This window comes from Panicum virgatum, chromosome 9K (assembly GCF_016808335.1).
Source record: "Panicum virgatum strain AP13 chromosome 9K, P.virgatum_v5, whole genome shotgun sequence".
NCBI classification, from domain to species: Eukaryota; Viridiplantae; Streptophyta; class Magnoliopsida; order Poales; family Poaceae; genus Panicum; species Panicum virgatum.
The window spans coordinates 48755666-48775793 of record NC_053144.1 but is presented as its reverse complement, the minus strand read 5'-3'; the positions used below and the strand labels follow the sequence as shown (position 1 = coordinate 48775793).

At 44.6% G+C, this 20128-nt stretch overlaps 1 protein-coding gene across 1 annotated transcript; it reads left to right on the top strand.

Moving 5' to 3' along the window:
- The first annotated feature begins 16605 nt into the window (after nucleotides 1-16605).
- On the top strand, nucleotides 16606-17615 carry LOC120651890 (glutathione S-transferase U18-like). The gene is made up of 2 exons (XM_039929529.1): nucleotides 16606-17004; nucleotides 17102-17615. Exons 1-2 carry the CDS (start codon nucleotides 16672-16674, stop codon nucleotides 17483-17485), a joined length of 717 nt encoding a protein of 238 aa, XP_039785463.1. The 5' UTR covers nucleotides 16606-16671; the 3' UTR covers nucleotides 17486-17615.
- The last annotated feature ends 2513 nt before the right edge of the window (nucleotides 17616-20128 follow it).

The following is a 20128-nucleotide window of genomic DNA, read 5'->3' as shown; positions in this document are numbered from 1 at the left end:
CGCTTGTTAATGCACAAGTTCTATATATACAAGGAATATTCATAATGATCTAGTTGTTTCCGGACCGTAGCATTAAGTAGTCTAAGTTGTTACTTGACATAAAAGTTGATGAACATGGTGGAGAACATATCAGGTGCAAACTAACATCTTCATGCAAACTATAAAAACTTCAATCTGAGTCATCGGATCAACATCCAAGGAGCATGGGGAATTGGATAATTTTACAATTTGGACCCGCCCATGGATTGCTTGTTTGGTTTAATTCGGGCATGTGTAGTGCACTCAAATGACGATCCATGGAGTCATGTCTTCTTTCTTTCTCCCTCTCCATGCAATGACGCTTTTAGCAGTAGTTGAATGCAATGACTACCCCAGGAGTTGGGTGCGGGTTCCTGTACTTTCGAAGCAAGGCAGTACTCGGCTTACCGGTTTCGACTACCCCTACTCCCGGCATGCGGTTAGTACAATTCAATCCCCGATCAGCACTGCTGACAACGACCGGTCCTTAATCGACACAGACGGGACAAAGACACCCAGGAACCCTGTCCTGCTGCCATTCCTATGTATCCTCATCATTTCCCGTCCAGTCTCAATTCTCCATTTATTCCATATCGAACTCAACATCTCATGTACTGGAATATAACTATATCGCATATCTCGCGAGTAACCAGAAATTACTCGACTTCTAAACATCCTATATCTCACGAGTGCAAGAGATCACTCGTCTTCTACCGGAAAACCATTAAGCATAGCACTTCTACCGTCCTATACATACTAGTATAACTCAGGGAATCCTAGGGATCATGCAACTAGGGTTCCAAACAATTCCTAAACCTAATGCACAAGTAATAGTTACGTATATAGGTGTCATAATTTAAAATAATAGGATGTGCACCGGGGCTTGCCTGGGGGTAACACTAAGTCAGTGCTAATATTATTTCGGGCCTTGGGCCCTTCCGACCATTGGGCCGGGTCTTCGGTTGCTTCAGCAGTCCTTCCATCTTCTGGAGATGTCCACCGAACACCATCTTGTGGTTCTTCTCCAACACCGCGTGCTGCACGCCACCACGTTGTACAGCTAGCGTACCTAAACGAAGTGCAACAATGCGGATGTATTAATGCATATGAAATACCGATTAATGCACATGCATATAAGTAACTATTGACTGAGTGTAAACATTACGATTTACATACAATTACGCCTATCAGCCCTAATACTACCGGTCAGACCTGTCCTTGCACCGGTCAGACCGGCTGACTAAGCACGACAGCAAGGACTCATCTTGTATGTAACATTTTCTTGACTGACTCCATAAAAGGATACAACTCAACACGCTATATGACATATCATGAACCCTAGCAATATAGTTTTTACTATCAACTAGCTAACTTCGCCTTGAGAAAAATAAATTCACTAAAGTAAATTATGAACACATTCTAGTGATGAGCAAAATCTACTATGGTGTAGCTACTGATATAATATTCAAATTTTAATTTACAAGATTCTTCTCAAATATAAACTATTACTTAACTCATAGATATACTAACATATGGAGAACCAACTAACATATCAAACTACATTTTTCTGGACATGAAACTTTTATAGTGGACTACACATGCATAAATTAAATTACTGCCTAGACCTCATATTTTTTAGACTAATAGATTTGCCGAAACTAGCTAAACAAGCCTAAACACAACCTAAATCTTAACGGGGAGGAAAAAAGGGTCATTTCACAAGAATTAATATTTTTCCCATGGAGATTTAGATCTAAACATTCAAACAAAACTAATTTTTTATTTTTAGGATTTTTCCTTGAATTGTTATGCAACCTACAAGTTTCGTCAAATGAACAAAAGGGCAACCACCGGTCAGACCGGCCCTAGCTGAGCCATGGCACAGGGCCATGGCCGGCGGCGCGGCGAGCGGCTTCCGCCGGCGGCGAGGTCGGCCGGCAGTGGTGCGGGGCGGCGCGGCGTGTAGAGCGGCCAGGCGGAGCCAGCGCACACGGCGGCGCAGCACAGAGGCAAGCGGAGGCGGCCCTCCACGAACAGCAGCATGGCAGCGGTGGCGACGCCATGAACGAGCACGGAAACTCGCGGAACGCGCAAGAACGAGGAGAGCACGAGCATCGGCACCTCACCTAGGTTCGATTTGGGCCCTTGGACGAAGGAAACGGTGGCCGAACGATGGAGTTCAATGTCGAGGTGGAGCTTGATGGCCATGGATGGCCGGCGGCCGGAGGATCCTCAATTCCTGACTGTCCGAGGGCCGGAGCTCAGGTCCGAGGGGATGGGAAGGGAGCTAGGGAGGTGGGGTAGCTGTGGTTGGCGGCGATTTGAAGATGGTGGGGCGGAGGCCGGGGATCTGGCCGGCGAGCGCGAGCAGCTCGAGCTCATTTGAGCTCGACTCGAGGAAGAAGAAAGGAAGGAAGGAGGAGGCGACAACGTGAAAGGCTTCGGAGGACGGATAAGGACGCGACGTTGGCGCCGAGGATGGCCGGCACGTGGCCACGGCGCGCCCTTCGGCGAGAATGCTCGACGCGTGGCCGCCGTGACGCGTGCTGCCGCTACCGGTCTGACCGGCCGGCGACAGCGGTCGGACCGGTCTGGCTGAGTGGTGTTACAATCCTACCCCCTTAAAGAAATCTCGTCCCGAGATTTACAGGGAAAGGGAAAAGGTCGAGGATTGACTTCTAAGAATAGTATAGGACTAATGAGAGTCGGCCATGAAATTATGCACTCTTGCTCAAACGCGGTTCTGGACACCCAAAAGAAATTATGGGAACACTTGAAGGAAGAAACATTCCAAAAAAGAAATCAACTCCAAGTTATTGGCACAATATGTGGTAGAAAACCTAACACCGATTAAACCGACATCAACGAAATATAAACGGTCAGTGCAACGGGTTGCGAATAGCACAATCAACAGTGCATCACTGCTTAAACCGATGGTCCAATTGGATGCATCGGTGTACTCCTTTTTTTTTGGGCTTGTTTTTCAATGCTGCAGAGATCCTTCACCTTTATTCGAACACATGAAGATATTATCAACGAATATTGATTAGAAAAGATTAAATCAAGGATGTTATTGGACAAATTGTACTCTCTTCGGTTGGAAAACATGAATCATTGGTATATCAAGGAAAAGTTTTTCTCCAGAATATTCTTGCTCAATATTGTTTTATTGGTCAGATTATAGGATGCGATATGTATATGTTGCTATGCAGGTTAGTGGCCTGTGGATTCCAGGAACTAGAACCTAATACTACCCACGTGCGTTGTTATCCCTATACGACCTACCCCTTTAAAAACAGACTTGCATGGAAAAAGATAGTCGTAGCAGTTCATGTCCGCACGTACTTAAGCACCAGCGCACACCCAGCGGCCCAATCGTATGCGTGGATATGAGGCCCTTGGCTCCGTCGCGGCACTATAGTTCGAGGAACAATTACCACTACGAAAGAAAATCATAGAGAGCGGCCCAAGCAACACAAGGAACCCTACTTAGACATACCGGACACCTAAAATGAGTTAGCCGATCGCCCAGGTTTCGCTAGGTCAAAACCCCACACCTGAGCATGTGTGATGATGCAATGTAACAATATCGCAACTCTATTCACGCATGATGACTATAATGTATGTGATCAAGTTATTAATTTATTTATATTTTATTTGAGCAAGAATACAAGCTCAGCTATTTAAGATATAGGAATCAATGCGATTAGAAATTACCGTATATCAATGTTAGAAGAACACTAGGATGTTTCTAGTCACCGAGAATGGTCAGGACGGTTGATCTTCGAACATTTGGAAAAGCTTAGAGACGAGGATATACGATCTCGACTTATCATTGACCAATAGCGAAAGGTTTAGATAGAATAAAATGATCATAAAACCACTTATGCTAGGGAAGGTTTCATCTAAGAATAATATCCTTATCACCAATCTGGGGCACCATGACGACAGTAGTGGAAACAAAGTTAAAGCAAAGAGAAGGTCTACAACTGCACTACAGGCATCAAAATCTAACATGACCGGTCAGGCCGCCTACCAAACCGATCAGACCGACTACCACCGGTTAGACCGGTACTACAACCAGTCAGACCGGTTAAACTAAATTACACAGACAGATTTGCACACTCTGCACCCGAGTGTGCAACCCCGGTATCCATCCGCATCGAGGCGTGTGAATGCGGGTAGCAGGGACAGAAGTCGACATGTGAGATGTGCATGGTGTGAAGAAATTCTTACGGAAATACCAATAAACATTAATAAGCACTAACTATACATGTTGTTTTGCTAGAAGTGCTTATTAAACGATATGGATAATATAATGCATGCACAACCTATACGTCCTTATTTTGACTCTCAAGATAATAAGATCAATCAAAAGGTTTCATCCTCGGAAACGAAGAACACTGATCACTACTATATTCGTACTTCGCATTTCAACTATTTAATTAAACAGATACGTTTTGTTCAAATACTACGCACTAATTTTCAGGTTTTCCTAATCATGTATGGTTTAAAAATTACTGAAATGAGATGTGCCGGGTGTGAAGGAATTTATACAAAAATTACTAATAACACCAGAAGCAAAACCATATGCTCAATATAATGAAATGCTAATAAACATTCAAAGCAAAAACAGTACGTATGATATGATGTATGCATGATCTATACGTCCTCACAAAGGAAAATTTTTGCCACTCAAACTATGGCAATATACGGAGGTCCTTATACGTAAGCGGGGTTAGTGTACCTGTAGAAGAATCACAATATGTATATTTATATCCAAGAATGATAATTGCCTGGAAGTTAGTTGCTATTATATATCTAGCCACCTGATATAACCTATACTATATAGGGCTTACGAACTAATTCCCCTTAATTCTTAAGCGCAAGGAAACGTATTTTTCGGAAACTCATTTTTAGTTTTGAAAACATCAAAATAATAATGCTGGTACCCCCTGGTGCATTTCAGCTCTTATACCACCTGTAACAGACCCGCCGAATTAAAATGCTTAATTAAGCGTAACCGCCATCATTTGAACACATCAGACGCATCAGCTTAATTAAGTGTGACTTGACAGGTTGTTTTCTACCCACAGGCCGATCGAAACACACTAGAAGTCTCGCACGAAGGCGAGCGCAGAAGGTACCAGCATGATACAATCTTACAAAAATAGTAAATAAAATTAAAACTTTTACAAAATAGCTGTAAATTTAAAATATACAAAAGAAAAGATAGCAGCGGGAAAGAAACTAACTTACAGAGCATTTTTACCAGAGAATAAATAAAACAAATGAAATAAGTCGAGGACTACCGAGACGTGAAGACAAGGCGCCACATCGAGCCCACCGATGTGAAACGTAGTTAGCTCCTGTTGGCGCTCCTTAAGTACCCATTTTATCTCTTATTTGTCCTTGATAATGGCATGACTTTAATATCAAAATCACTAACTGTCCTAACCCCAGCCTAATTATTGGTCATTTTCACATTTACACATATATTTTGGAGGAGCTTTGTTTTTGCAGATTTTTGGCCTATTTTGGAGCATGAAATGACGAGGCCCGTGATCGAGCGCTAACACGGAGAAAGACAAAGGCCAAAGCCCAAAGGAAGGACCAAAGCCCATGTTGATTCGAAGCCCATTCATGCACATCCATCCTCTAAGAGAGCCCAAAGGACCAAGTCCACGAAGATGAGATCAAGATACTTCGGGATTAAGCAAAGCAAATGATGATTTAAGGAAGGATTCCCTATCCTATACTTTCCTCGAAGATATCTCCAAGATAACGACATCCAAAGGGGTGCAATCGTGAAGGACATAAACTCTAGAAGATGCGAGGAGTCTACACGCGAAAGATGAGACTGAGGCGGGCTCGAAAGAGGGTAGGCCGGCCGGCCTAGGCCCATGAGCCGGCCGGCCTAGCCCGTTTCCGAGGCGGTTCAGCCTCCCCTTCGATCAGTGGCTTCCTCGGCTCATAAATAGCTCGCACCTTATTCAACTCGTGGCATCCATCCACCCTGAACTCGACGAAAACCTAGGGCCAAGACCGAAGGGAGACGACGGCCGCCGCAAGTCTTCGAAGTTGTCTAGGAGATGGCTTAGGCCGCCCCTAGCCGCCATGGCCTCCCTGCGTGGTTGTGCCATGGCGGAGTTCATGAGCTAGTTCGATTCATCGATGGTGTGCACACGGCGGTGATGATCAAAACACATCTATTATGTGAGTAATGATAATCATGTCTTCCGAATTTATTTGCGATCATGTCTCTCCTTTTTGATTTCGTTCTTGCCTTATGTGCGCTTATTCCTAGATCTATTCTCGAGATAGATTGCATGGGGTGTTCTTGTAGCTATGGTGGCTAGGAGTTCATACCTGATCTACCCAAGGGGGTTCGACACGTCTAGCGTGCTTCGGGGTGCTTTTGTCCAAAGGGAGCGTCGTGACAGGGCATGGCCTGAGTAGAGGGGCTCCTGAGGGGTTGGATTGGAGGTTTTGATTTAAGGATGCTATTGATTGAGATGCATGATTTATTTGCTCATTAGCTTGAACTACAACTAGATGACGATAGGCCTAGTCATGTCTTTGGTTTTGCTATGGTTATGCCTATATTCATGGATGAGATCAACCTTTACATAACACTCATATCTATCAAATGTTTACTCTATATGTGCAATTCATGCTTCATGTTAGGATAGATCCGTTAGATTAGATGGAAAACCTAAGGTAGTTCTTTGTCAATCCACAGATTGATAAACCTTGGGGAATTACTTTAAGGGAAAAGCTACCACGATCCGTGCGCTTGCGGTACATAAATTGGGGCACTAAGGAGCATCAACAAGCTTTTCTGGCGCCGTTGCCGGGGATCGGCAACTCGAACCCTAGGGCGATCTATCTAGTTTTTTGGACTAACACTAATTTTTATTATTGCATATACCCTTGTTTTCTTGTTTGTGTCCTTGAAAGCAGGTGGAAAAAGCTAGACACCAAACTTGGACTTCGAGAAGTCCATAATCCACTTCAACAAATTTCAACAATCGGCAACAAGATGATCGAGGAGCCTCGACATGGAACATCGACAACGTCCACATCGACATGACGGCAACAACATCAAGATTCGCTCTTTAGTGGTAGGTGCTAACTTTTATTAGTGGCCCAGCATCTGCTATCGAGTCCCCACTCCCCAAAGCAAAAGATGATAAATAAGGTACGCCGCTGTGTCAATTAATTTTAAAGACTAATGTTTTTGGGAAGAATTGTTTGTTCAAGCAATAGGTATGAGTCATGCCCGCGAAGAAAATCGTGCGATCATCATCATCTATGAAGTGCTACTATTGTGATGAGTTTTTCGTCCAAGATTAGAAAAGTACCATGAGAAAATAATAGATTATTTTTAAGCTCCATCAAGTCTTCTTTCCAACGGATCAAGAACCATCAACTTTGGAGATCGGTGTGAAGAGTTATGGTAAAATCTTTCAACGCTGCGCGTTCTGAAATCCCTCTGGACAGATTGCAGCGCCGTAATAAAACAAGTATAACTTCTTTATCCGGAGTCCAATTGGGGCGAATAACCACTTGTTGGAAACATAATTTGATGCACCTTACAATGGAGTAGATGTTTGGTACATGTTCTGCACTGGATGAAGGGGAATTCAATGAGGACCAAGGCAGTAGCAACCGACAAAGAAGGTGATGATGATGTCAAAGGATGATTGGAAGGCTGTGTACGCAAAAGATGATGATTTGAAGTTGACCAAAGCTGGAGGCAAAAAAGATTAGAAGAACCACGACACCACCTATCTTCTCCAGTGGGATGCTCGATATACTTCTAATCGAGTGATGCTATCAAGGAAGGAAATCGTTCGGATCATCAACACGAAGCACAGGAGCATCTTCCAATCCCGACACCTTGGGTAAAGCAAGAATAATAGAGAAGACACATCATTGAAGCCGTGATATTTGCTGGTAATCAATGGTGATGACCTTGAAGCTTAGGGACGCACGACACTACGCTCCAAAGACCACATGATCGAGATCATTGACATCTTCGGATGAATTCACAAGAAGATATTGTTCTCATCAATGTTCAGCTCGACCTCAGAAGCAAATAGCAGTATATTTTTGGATATTCAAAAGCTCCACGAAGTTCCCGTTCTAACGAATCAAGAACCAATTCAATCGGAGATTCTTACAAGCCGGTATGGCCAAAACATTGAAGGTTGTGCACTCTGAAAATTTCTGGACAGCACGCAGCACCAAAAGTGAAACGGGCATAACTCCCTCGTTTGGACTCGGTTTAAGATGAATGACCACTTGTTGTAAAGGCAATTTCATAAACATTTCAATAGATCTATATTTTGGTATATGTTCTGTTGAGTATACATGAGAGATTCCATGAAGAAGAGGCAGGAGCAACGCGATGAGAACAAGATAGAGAAGATGACGATGACAACAATGAAGGGGAGCTTGGGCGATGCTTTCATCAAGCGTACATGATAAAATTCAGAGGCTTGGAGTAGAGGAAGAACCCTAATGACATTGGAAAATGAAGGCACAAGCGGTCGACCTTCGACAAATGAAGATGTTGCAAACAAACCACGACGGATTACAAGAGCGCAACATTCAACACATGGAGACGTGAGAAGCAAACCACGACGGACCACGAAGAGTGCATCAAGATGACATCTCGCACAAAGCACCACGACTCCAATGAGTATGAAAAGCTCCGAGGCTAAGGTATACATTGAATTCTCAAGCTTTTATTAGTTTTGTTGATAATTTTTAAAAATCTCATGCTCGAACCGATAGTCGGAATGAAAGTTTAAATTCTATGCTTTGTTCTTTTCATGATGATATGCTAGAGTTTCCTGAGAATGTTGATTTCATGCTTAAAGAACCTCTGCCTAAAAATGAGCTCAGCGCTATGCAAGAAACACATACTGCATTTAATTACACCATGCCTTGTTGATGAAATTTAATTGAGGATGTGATTATGTTGCATATGTTTACAAATAATTGTAAATCTCGATCTTGCTTTGCGCTTGGTTAAGCTCATGACCCTAAAAGAGCGCATGTCAGGAGAAGCCCCGAATTTCACTAACCATGCAGGACATGAAACTCAAATGATGAGGAGGGAAACCGTGCCCAAAATTTTGAACACCATCATCAACATCTTCAAGTTTCAAGAACGGACGTCGCTAAGCCTCATCAATTTTGTGCACGAGTCCTGAGATTTACAATGCAAGAAAGTTGAATATTTAGGATCTCCATCAAGTCCTCGGTTCAACGCGTACATGATCAATACAATTGAAGACCCACGGGAGGAGCTGTGTCTCAAACATCGGAGATGCACGTGCTGAAATCAGCACGGGGCAGATTGCAGTAACGGGGAAAAATGAGCATAACTCCCTCAATTGGAATGCGTTTTGGGCAAATGAAGACTTGTTGGAAAGAAGATTTCGTGCACCTTGCATTGGATCAATTGGTTGGCGCAACTCCCAATCTGGACAGAGAGGAAAATCCGTGAAAAGAAAAGTAGCGACGAAGGACAACAAAGAAGGAGGTGACGATGATGTGAGAGACAATTGGGCAAGTTTTCCATTAAGCGTGATTGATCATGTCCAACATGGGAAGTAGAATAAGAGCTGCATGGAATACCTTCACCTCTTGCATGAAGGACCATGGCTTCGCATCAATTTGAAGGTAAGAAAATCGAGCTCTATGACTTTAAATGAAGCGCTTTGCGGGAGGCAACCCGATCTTTTATTTTATATATACTAATATGACCGTCTACATTGCACTCTTTAATAGGAATATCAAGTAACATTGTACCATTGCTCTAACAAAAACCACAACTTCATGTTGTTCATTCTAAATGTTATTGAGGGAGCACTTTGTTATTTGATCTTGGGAAACTTGTAGACCTTTTTGTGTGCCTATTAGTGTTTTGAGTCTTTTTCTTTGTGTCTTTTTAGAGAGATTTATGAAGCATTGCACCACCCTTTGATTCTAAATTTGAGGCTAGTTAACTTAGGCTAACTTTTTGTTTTTTTAGACCACCTCATCATGTCATATCATTTTGTTCACCCACCCCGTGTTGCATTGCATACCATGTTGTTCGTCTCACTCTTGCATTGCATTGCATGTTGCATTTAAAAAAAATCTTTTTCTAAAAACATTGACTAGCCTCGCTTTTGAGATCCTAAAACCCTTAGGAAAACCACTCATAGAGCAATCCTAAAACCATAGGTTATGTTTTTCATTCAAAAAAAATCTAACTTTTGTTTCTCTCTAGTTTTTTGAAACCACCTTAGATAGAATTTCTATACCCAACACTCTCTCTTCAAAATTTTATTTTAAGCCAAAAATATAGGAAACCCATAAATTTACTTCTAAAACCTTGTTAGCTCGGTTGCTTGGTCCTTTTCGATAAATAACCTTTTCATTGACAAAAGCCTCACTTCTTATGAAGTGTCGCGGAGGCTTTTTGTCACTCTTAGCAATTGTTTTTGAATAAGCTAGTTGCGGAACAACATCGAAAGGTCCTTTCAACCTTGCTAACACTTGTTTTTTTTGCTAACTTTGCATTTGCACTTTGCATCCATTCCATTGTTCATGCCCTCATTTTGCTAGCTTGGTCTCAATCTTATTGATGTATGATTTCCTATCCATGTAATGCTTATCATGATAGCATTTACCTTTTGCAATCTTGTGTAAACGTGGTGTTTAAACTTGTTTGCGGACCTCCATCTTTAAGCTCTTTTGACCAAGATAGCAATCCATTTTGTTCTCATGTTGCTTTAGGTTGATTTATAAGCTTTGCAATGCGCTTTACCTTTCTTGCGTCGTGAAGAATTTTTAACCTTGAAATGAACATGGTGTTTTGACCTCGGTTATATCTTTATGGCTATATAGAAAATTAAGCAACCTAGTTGTAAACATGGTGTTTAAAACTTGGTGCAAACAATGTCATTGTTTATATATCTTCCTTTCATCTGTATTTACACTTGCACACACGTACACTCATCAAATTTCGCTAAGCTAGCTATCCCACAAGTTGAGATTTAGGGATGGTTGGTTTGTTGGCATTCGTCTCTACTCCCGACCGTCACCCCGGGGGTAGTGTGTGCACTTGATTGTTTTGCAGGCATGACAAAGCGTTCCCATGAATTCGTGATCAAATAAGAAAACAAATTCGTCAACATCTCCAAAGTTCGAGAGCAAGCCCCGCTGTTTTCATCAAATTTTGCACATGGACAGAGACGTACAAGGAAGAAGAAGTTGATATTAAGATCCATGAAATTCCCATTCCAACGCATCCAAGATCAATGAATTTGAAGACTCGTACAAGGGGATATGGCAAGAACATTGGACGTTGCGCGTTCTGAAATTCGGGACAGATTGCAGCGCTGGGATGAAATGGACATAACTCTCTTGTTCGGAATCAATTTTGAGCGAATGAGGACTCATTGGAAAGGAAAATTCGTGCACTTTGCAATGGAGCAATGTTTCAGCACATGTTCTGTTCTGTAAATTGAAAGAAAAATTCGTGAAGATGAGGCAGCAATGGGATAACGAGGAATTGAAGGAGGCGACGACGATGTGAAGCAATGATTGGGACCATGACTTAGTACAAGAAGAAGTTGAAGGAAATTGAGGCAACAAAGGTGAAGACACATTGAAGATGATATTCATACACATGAGGGAAGGACTTCAAGAATTGCAAGATGATCCATCTTCTCCTTTCACGCCTAGCATAGCACTGCCGTAGGAGTTGGGTGCGGATTCCTATACTTTCGAAGCAAGTCAGTACTCGGCTTACCGGTTTCGACTACCCCCTACTCCCAGCATGCGGTTAGTACAATTCAATCCCCGATCAGCACTGCCGACAACGACCGGTCCTTAATCGACACAGACGGGACTAAGACACCCAGGAACACTGTCCTGTTGCCATTCCAATGTATCCTCATCATTTCCCATCCGATCTCAATTCTCCATTTATTCCATATCGAACTCAACATCTCATGTACTGGAATATAACTATATCTCATATCTCGCGAGTAACCGGAAATTACACGCTTCTAGACATCCTATATCTCGCGAGTGCAAGAGATCACTCGTCTTCTACCGGAAAACCATTAAGCATAGCACTTCTACCGTCCTATACATACTAGTATAACTTAGGGAATCCTAGGGATCATGCAACTAGGGTTCCAAATAATTATTAAACCTAATGCACAAGTAATAGTTACGTATATAGGTGTCATAATTTAAAATAATAGGATATGCACCGGGGCTTGCCTGGGGTAACACTAAGTCAGTGCTAATATTATTTCGGGCCTTGGGCCCTTCCGACCATTGGGCCGGGTCTTCGGTTGCTTCAGCAGTCCTTCCATCTTCTGGAGATGTCCACCGAACACCATCTTGTGGTTCTTCTCCAACACCGCGTGCTGCACGCCACCACGTTGTACAGCTAGCGTACCTAAACGAAGTGCAACAATGCGGATGTATTAATGCATATGAAATACCGATTAATGCACATGCATATAAGTAACTATTGACTGAGTGTAAACATTACGATTTACATACAATTATGCATATCAGCCCTAATACTACCGGTCAGACCGGTATACCAAACCGGTCAGACCAGTCATGACCGGTCAGACCGGTCCTTGCACTGGTCAGACCGGCTGACTAAGCACGATAGCAAGGACTCATCTTGTATGTAACATTTTCTTGACTGACTCCATAAAAGGATACAACTCAACACGCTATATGACATATCATGAACCATAGCAATATAGTTTTTACTATCAACTAGCTAACTTCGCCTTGAGAAAAATAAATTCACTAAAGTAAATTATGAACACATTCTAGTGATGAGCAAAATCTACTATGGTGTAGCTACTGATATAATATTCAAATTTTAATTTACAAGATTCTTCTCAAATATAAACTATTACTTAACTCATAGATATAATAACATATGGAGAACCAACTAACATATCAAACTTCATTTTCTGGACATGAAACTTTTATAATGGACTACACATGCATAAATTAAATTACTGCCTAGACCTCATAATTTTTAGACTAATAGATTTGCCTAAACAAGCTTAAACACAACCTAAATCTTAACGGAGGCAAAAAGGGTCATTTCACAAGAATTAATATTTTTCCCAGGGAGATTTAGATCTAAACATTCAAACAAAACTAATTTTGTATTTTTAGGATTTTTTCTTGAATTATTATGCAACCTACAAGTTTCGTCAAATGAATAAAAGGGCAACCACCGGTCAGACCGGTTATTACAACCGGTCAGACCGGCCCTAGCTGAGCCATGGCACAGGGCCATGGCCGGCGGCGAGGTCGGCCAGCGGTGGCGCGGGGCGGCGCGGCGTGCAGAGCGGCCAGGCAGAGCTAGCGCACACGGCGACGCAGCACAGAGGCAAGCAGAGGCGGCCCTCCACGAACAGCAGCATGGCAGCTGTGGCGACGCCATGAACGAGCGCGAAAACTCGCGGAACGTGCACGAGCATCGGCACCTCACCTAGGTTCGATTTGGGCCCTTGGACAAAGGAAACGGTGGCCGGACGATGGAGTTCGACGTCGAGGTGAAGCTCAATGGCCATGGATGGCCGGCGGCCGGAGGATCCTCGATTCTTGAATGTTCGAGGGCCGGATCTCAGGTCCGAGGGGATGGGAAGGGAGCTAGGGAGGTGGGGCAGCTGTGGTTGGCGGCGATTTGAAGATGGTGGGGCGGAGGCCGGGGATCTGGCCGGCGAACGCGAGCTGCTCGAGCTCGTTCGAGCTCGGCTCGAGGAAGAAGAAAGGGAGGAAGGAGGAGGCGACGGCGTGAAAGGCTTCGGAGGATAGATAAGGACGCAACGTTGGCGCCGAGGATGACCGGCACGTGGCCACGGTGCGCCCTCCGGCGAGGATGCTCGACGCGTGGCCGCCGTGACACGTGCTGCCGCTACCGGTGTGACCGGCACACCGGTCGGACCGGTCTGGCTAAGTGGTATTACATAAGCCCTGTTTGAAAGTCTGGAATTCGGTAAGTAATCCTTGTAAATTACAATTAGAGCACCGAACGTTTTTCACAGAGACATTTTAGCGTGAAACTGTTTTATAAATCTAATGCTAAAATGTACTAGAAGCTGGGTGAAACTATTTTTTTAAAGTTTCACCGGCTTTAGGAGGAGCCCTTCCAAACGGCTCCTATCTCGTCTCAAAATATAGCACCTTTTAGATTTCATCAAATTTAAATATTTTTATGTTTAATCAATAATACCTTCAAAATAATTAATTGTGGTGTGTGTTAGTGGCGGATGTCGACAGGCTGGTTGAGTACGCCAAGCGAGGTGGTAGCCGCAGCCTCGTTAGACAACTGAAATTTGCTTCGCCGACATTTGTGTCAGAGGAAGACATGGAGATCTGCAAAATATAGGCTTATCCAGTGTTATTATATTGTGGTGTGTGTTACTACCAGATCAGAAATAAAGAGGGCGACTTTCGTTTTCTATGTTTAGTTTGTACTCTCTCCGCTGTCGAAAGGAATGCCGTTTCAAACAATATTAGAAATATAAATCATGAATAATTTTTAAATTATTGAGTTTTAAAATACAAAAAACATATAAATAATTTTTTTAGAAAATATTTTCATAAAAGTATAAATATATAACTTTGTGATAAATATTTTTATAAAAATAAAAATCAAAGTTAAACTTTGGAGATCGTATCGCCGTCCAAACAATATTTTTTTCGAGTATGGAGGGAGTATGTGCTAATGTTGCCGTCACATGTATTCCATCTTGACAGTGGTCCACTGCTCGTATTCCTTCAGCACGTGATCCACACAGCAACCCAATTATTGACAGAAAATTTGTATCCAGCACACTCTGAAACAGTAGTTTTATGTGGAGCACATCATGAAAACTGATTTTGTCTCCAACACATCGTGAAATTGCGATTTTGTCTCTAACACAGCACGTCGAGTATAATAATTATTTTTAGCTTAGAGATGGTGTAAAAAATCTATTTTACCCTCCGACCCACATGTCATCTTCTTCCCCTTCTTTTTCATCATTCTTTCTTCTCCACTGGCTACTCTATTTCTTCCTTCTCCTGTTGCTCCCTCCCTCCCACCGCCACCTCCTCTCCTTCTACCCGTGCCGCTCTTCCGTCCGACCCTCCACGCCGCAACCTTCGCTGCTCCTCCCCCTCCAATCCTGCGGCGACCGGCGCGTAGGGAAGCTAGCACGGGGGAGCGGTCGTGGTCGGCTCAAGCGAGTCGCAGCCGGTGTGAGGGTGTGGTGGTGGAAGCCGCCATGAGGGAGCCAGCGTGGGGGAGTGGCGGCGGTCCGCGCGTGAGAGCAGGCGCGAGAAACCGGCAGTGGTCAGCGTGCGGGAGTAGGCGCAGAGGAGCAGCGGCGATCGGCGCGGGGACCATCGGCCGCCGCGAGGGACAGGTGCTGGGGAGCGGCGGTGGTGGCCTGCCGGAGGGGAGGAAAGAAGATGACAAGTGGGCCTGAGGGCAAAATGGTTTTTTACACCTTCACTCAGCAAAAAATGATTATTATACTCAGCGTGGTGTGTTGGAGACAAAATTGCAATTTCACAATGTGTTTGAGATAAAATCTGTTTTCACGGTGTGCTCCACACAAAACCACTCTTTCATAGTGTGATGCATATAAATTTCCCTATTGCTGAAGTGATCGTTGAATATTTTACCAGCAAATGCATTGCAGGCATCACGGACCGTGCATTGACGGAGTCATACTGATCGACCTGCTGATGGCAACACAAGTATGTAGTTCTTCTCCTCTTGCTCCAATTCAGAGCAGACCAGAAACTGAAGGGCTGGACTGGACAATGGCCGGAGGAGGTGACGAGCTGAAGCTGTGAAAGGGGATCGGTGCTCGTAGCTTGCATTAGTTTCAAGTTACTTTTCTTCAATTGCTGAATACATATGAAATGCTGAACTTGTCTTTTCAAATAATAAAGTAGTACATGTCAAACTTTGAATTTTTTTTCCTAAAATGTTAAATATTTTAAAAATAAGGAAAATATATCGATAACATATATTGTTTGTTTTGTTAACTCTAAAAAACTATAGCTCAAAAGGATCTGAAACAAATCCAACAGTTTAGAGAAAACGTACGTAGTTTAATTTTGAACTCGAACATGAAATCCACTAACCCGAGGCCCCAGCCATAAAAAAGCTGAGATGACACCATTCTTTTGTTTGACTACTATTTCCTAAGCTTCTTCTTCAAGGAATTGAACAAATCTTGGGTCGCTCAAATTTCTATATTTCTTGGTCTGCTAAAATAAAATAAATAGTAGCAACTGGTTTAGTCAAACATGGAGTTTAATATACAAATATCGGTTGAAGAATTTCTGCTGCTTTAGCAACTTGACCGGTCAAAGACGCCTGTGGATCGGATACAATAATTTGAACCAGTAGCATTTCTAAGAACCAATTAAGATCCGTTAATCTGAATGTGCCATCACTCTTCAATTAATTTAATTTGTAGTGGAAGAACGACATCGCCGGAACGCTATCATAAATACATTCACCCCCCGAGGTTATCACAGATCTAGAACACATCACGAGAGAAGAACTAAACCTTCAGTTGTGCAGAAAAGCAGGGAAGAATGGCCGGAGGACGAGAAGAGCTGAAGCTGCTGGGGACTTGGGCGAGCCCGTTTGTGATCAGAGTGAAGCTTGCGCTCAGCTTCAAGGGCCTGAGCTATGAGAACGTTGAGGAGGAGGACCTCTACCACAACAAGAGCGAGCTGCTCCTCAAGTCCAACCCGGTGCACAAGAAGGTGCCCGTGCTCGTCCACAACGGTAAGCCCGTCTGCGAATCTCAGCTCATCGTGCAATACATCGACGAGGCCTTCAGCACAGATGGCCCCTCCATCCTCCCTGCTGAGCCCTACCAACGCGCCGTCGCTCGCTTCTGGGCCGCCTACATCGACGACAAGGTATCAAGTTTACTATTACCTCTTGCTACCGAATAACTTCGTCATTGACGGAGTTTGCTCAAACATGCTGATGGATGGATGTGAGCACGCGTTGCAGTTGTTTGCCTCGGCGTTGCAAGCCGGTAGAGCCAAGACGGAGGAGGAGAAGGCCGAGGCACTGAAGCAGACGTTCGCGGCGGTCGAGACCCTGGAGGCAGCCTTCAAGGAGTGCTCCAACGGGAAGCCCTTCTTCGGTGGTGACACCGTGGGGTACTTGGACATCGTGCTCGGGACCCTCATACCGTTGGCGCATGTCGGCGAGGCACGGTTTGGCATCAAGCTCTTTGACGGCACCAGAAGCCCGCTCCTGGAGGCATGGGTGGAGCGCTTCGCGATGATGGATGCGGCCAACGCAGTCCTGCCAGAGGTCGACAAGCTGATCGAGTACAGCAAGGCGAAGCAGGCACGAGCTGCAGCTTTGGCCGCAGCTGCAAGGAACTAAAATTGGCTCGGTCATGTGAGGGCCATTGGGTAGCATCTTTACAGAATACAGTTATACAGACGCACACAGTCTTATACTCCATTGGTTGTCGTACAGTTGTTCTATTGTAATAATGAACCGTAGTATTTAGCATTGGTTTTGATGGTGTCTATTTACGGGAACCAACTTGCACGCTAGTGAGTGATGCCATATCTGAATTAGCTTGCTAGAGTTGAATGACTGGTATCCTCCGTGACATGACAGGAACCAATTTGTATTACTTTCATTTCTGAAGTAAAGTGTTCAATCTGTTTTCCTGTAGCCGCACGGCGCACGCTCACAAAGTTTTTGAAGTATTCCGAGTTAGAAAAGGTCGACGCCCTGCAAAGGGAGCGGATCGGGCTGACCCTTTCCCTGCTCCTGTGATCCTCCGCATTCAAATTCCAGATCAGGGTCGAACCATGTGGTTACTTTTCTCTGCTCCTGTTGTCCGCGGTGACCAGCGGGGCAAACCGCACTGCACGCGCCTGCTGCCTTGCTTTGGTAAGCAAAGCTCGCACTCCATCTGCAGCAGCTATCGGTAGCAGTGCATGATCAACTCTATCCGTTCACATGCTAGCTGAGCACGAACCAGCATGTTACACAAGCACGTTTATCCAGTGATAAATCATAAAAAGCTGCCTGGCAACCAATCAACATATTAATAAAAATATTTATCAGCACCAACTAGCCTGGCGTATCTCTGCTATTCTGAAGCAAAAAGCTAGCACGGATGTTGGGATCTTTGCTTCTTAAATGCCCAAACAGGGAGCATGAACAGTATGAAAATGACAAGGAAAATAGGCAATTAATTTCCTAGTAATAACCAGAAAATTCAACCCTTTACACTGTGGAGAGAGGGGGCTATTTATACCCCTAGCCCTCGGCTAGGTTTTCCTAAATTGTCCCCTTCCAACCCATTTACAGCTCACTTACAGCCGGTTTCGGGGTAAAATTACAAGGTGAGAGGTGTACAAATCCGACCTTCTCACGTATTCACGTTTCACACGCATGCCTATTCCCGACAAAGGTCCTAGCAACCTTCGTCCGGCTTGTATTCCGTCCTTGATACGCTTCGGGCTTCAGGATCCTTCACAGGCCTCTCTCCGGGACGTTATTCACTCTTGGCGAACAGCCATCACCTTCGCAGACGAAGGTGAGCCCACTGTCCCTTCGCAGGTCTTGGCCTTCGAGCTTGGGCTTCTGGGCGGTCGACCGTCTCCTTCGACCTCCCGAAGGTGGGCTCCCTGGCTCTGGGCACCCTTGCAGACGACGATCGCCCTTCGGGTGTGTTTGTCTCCCGGCGCCGGAGCCCTGCAGACACACAAAGAGATGTTTCCGGGGGCGGAATTAACCTCCGGGCGCTCTCCCGAGGGTCCAATCCCCAACAGTAGCCCCTCGAGGGCGAGGTCCGAAGCCGGCGGTCCGAACCCACGTTACTGACAAAGATTGCTTGCTTCCTTCGGGGAGCTCCCAAGGAAAAACATCTCCCGAACCGTCGGCTGCAACGGTCGATTTTGGGTTTGAACGTGTCGGGCTCTGATTGCACCGCTAAAGTGGCTGACTCCTCGATTTTACCGTTGGCACTGTAGCTTTCCCCTGCCTATATAAGCGGAGGAGGGGGGGTGAAACCTGTGCCCTCTTGAGCCTTGCTTACCTTCGACGCTTTTTGTCATAAAGCGCTTCTTCCGAAGGTTCCGTTTTCGTGCATGATCAAGCTGCTCGTTTTTCTCGGTGTAAGTATATTAGCGGTTCATGGCTCGCACTAGGCAAACAACGAAGTTGATTGAAGGTTCGTTTGAACCCTTTTTTCTAATTTGCCTTTCTTCGCTTTTATGTACATATGGCATTCATTAAGAGGGCGGTTCTCCGTGCAGACTCTGATCCAGCTCCCGAAGGAGAGACGGGTGCTTCACGGCCGCCTCAGCAGCAGCAGTCCAGCAAGAGCCTTTCGGCGGTGTCTGCAGTCGTGTCGGAACTGATGGCTATGGAGAAATGTAAGACTTTGCTTTTCGAGCCATCTGTCGTTTCTCAGAGCACGATAGACTTCTACGTTTCGAAAGGCTATTTCGCCGAAGGTGTTTGTCGCCCTCCAGGGGCGGAAGTGATTCCTGTACCAGAGACCGGCGAGGTTGTGGTTTTTAAGGATTTTTTTACTGTGGGGTTTAGACTTCCGATGGATCCACTTGTGCCGAAGCTTTTGGAGCCATTCAACGTGAAGCTGCACCACTTTACGCCGAACGGGATTGTTGCTTTGGCCAAGTTTTTGTGGGTGGTACGGACCTTCGGAGGAGAAGTGTCTGTGGATGCCTTTTGTAGGCTTTTTCAGCTGCACTGCCAGCCTCGCAAGGTCTATGTGGACAAGGACACCGAGCTTAGCGAGGTTCAGAACGGCTGTTGCACCTTCATTCCTCGCAAGCTGAACAAGAAGACTGGCCTAGAGAAGGTTATGCTTTCGACGGCTTATAAGAACAAGTGGGAGGGGAACTGGTTGGGATACTGGTTTTACGCCAAGATTGGCTTTCCTGATCCTGAAGGTTCTGGTGAGGAGAAGTATCTACTGGCTTCGTACATCGAGATGTTCGAACACGTCTATCAGCCTGCCTTCAACAAGCGTGGGCCAGG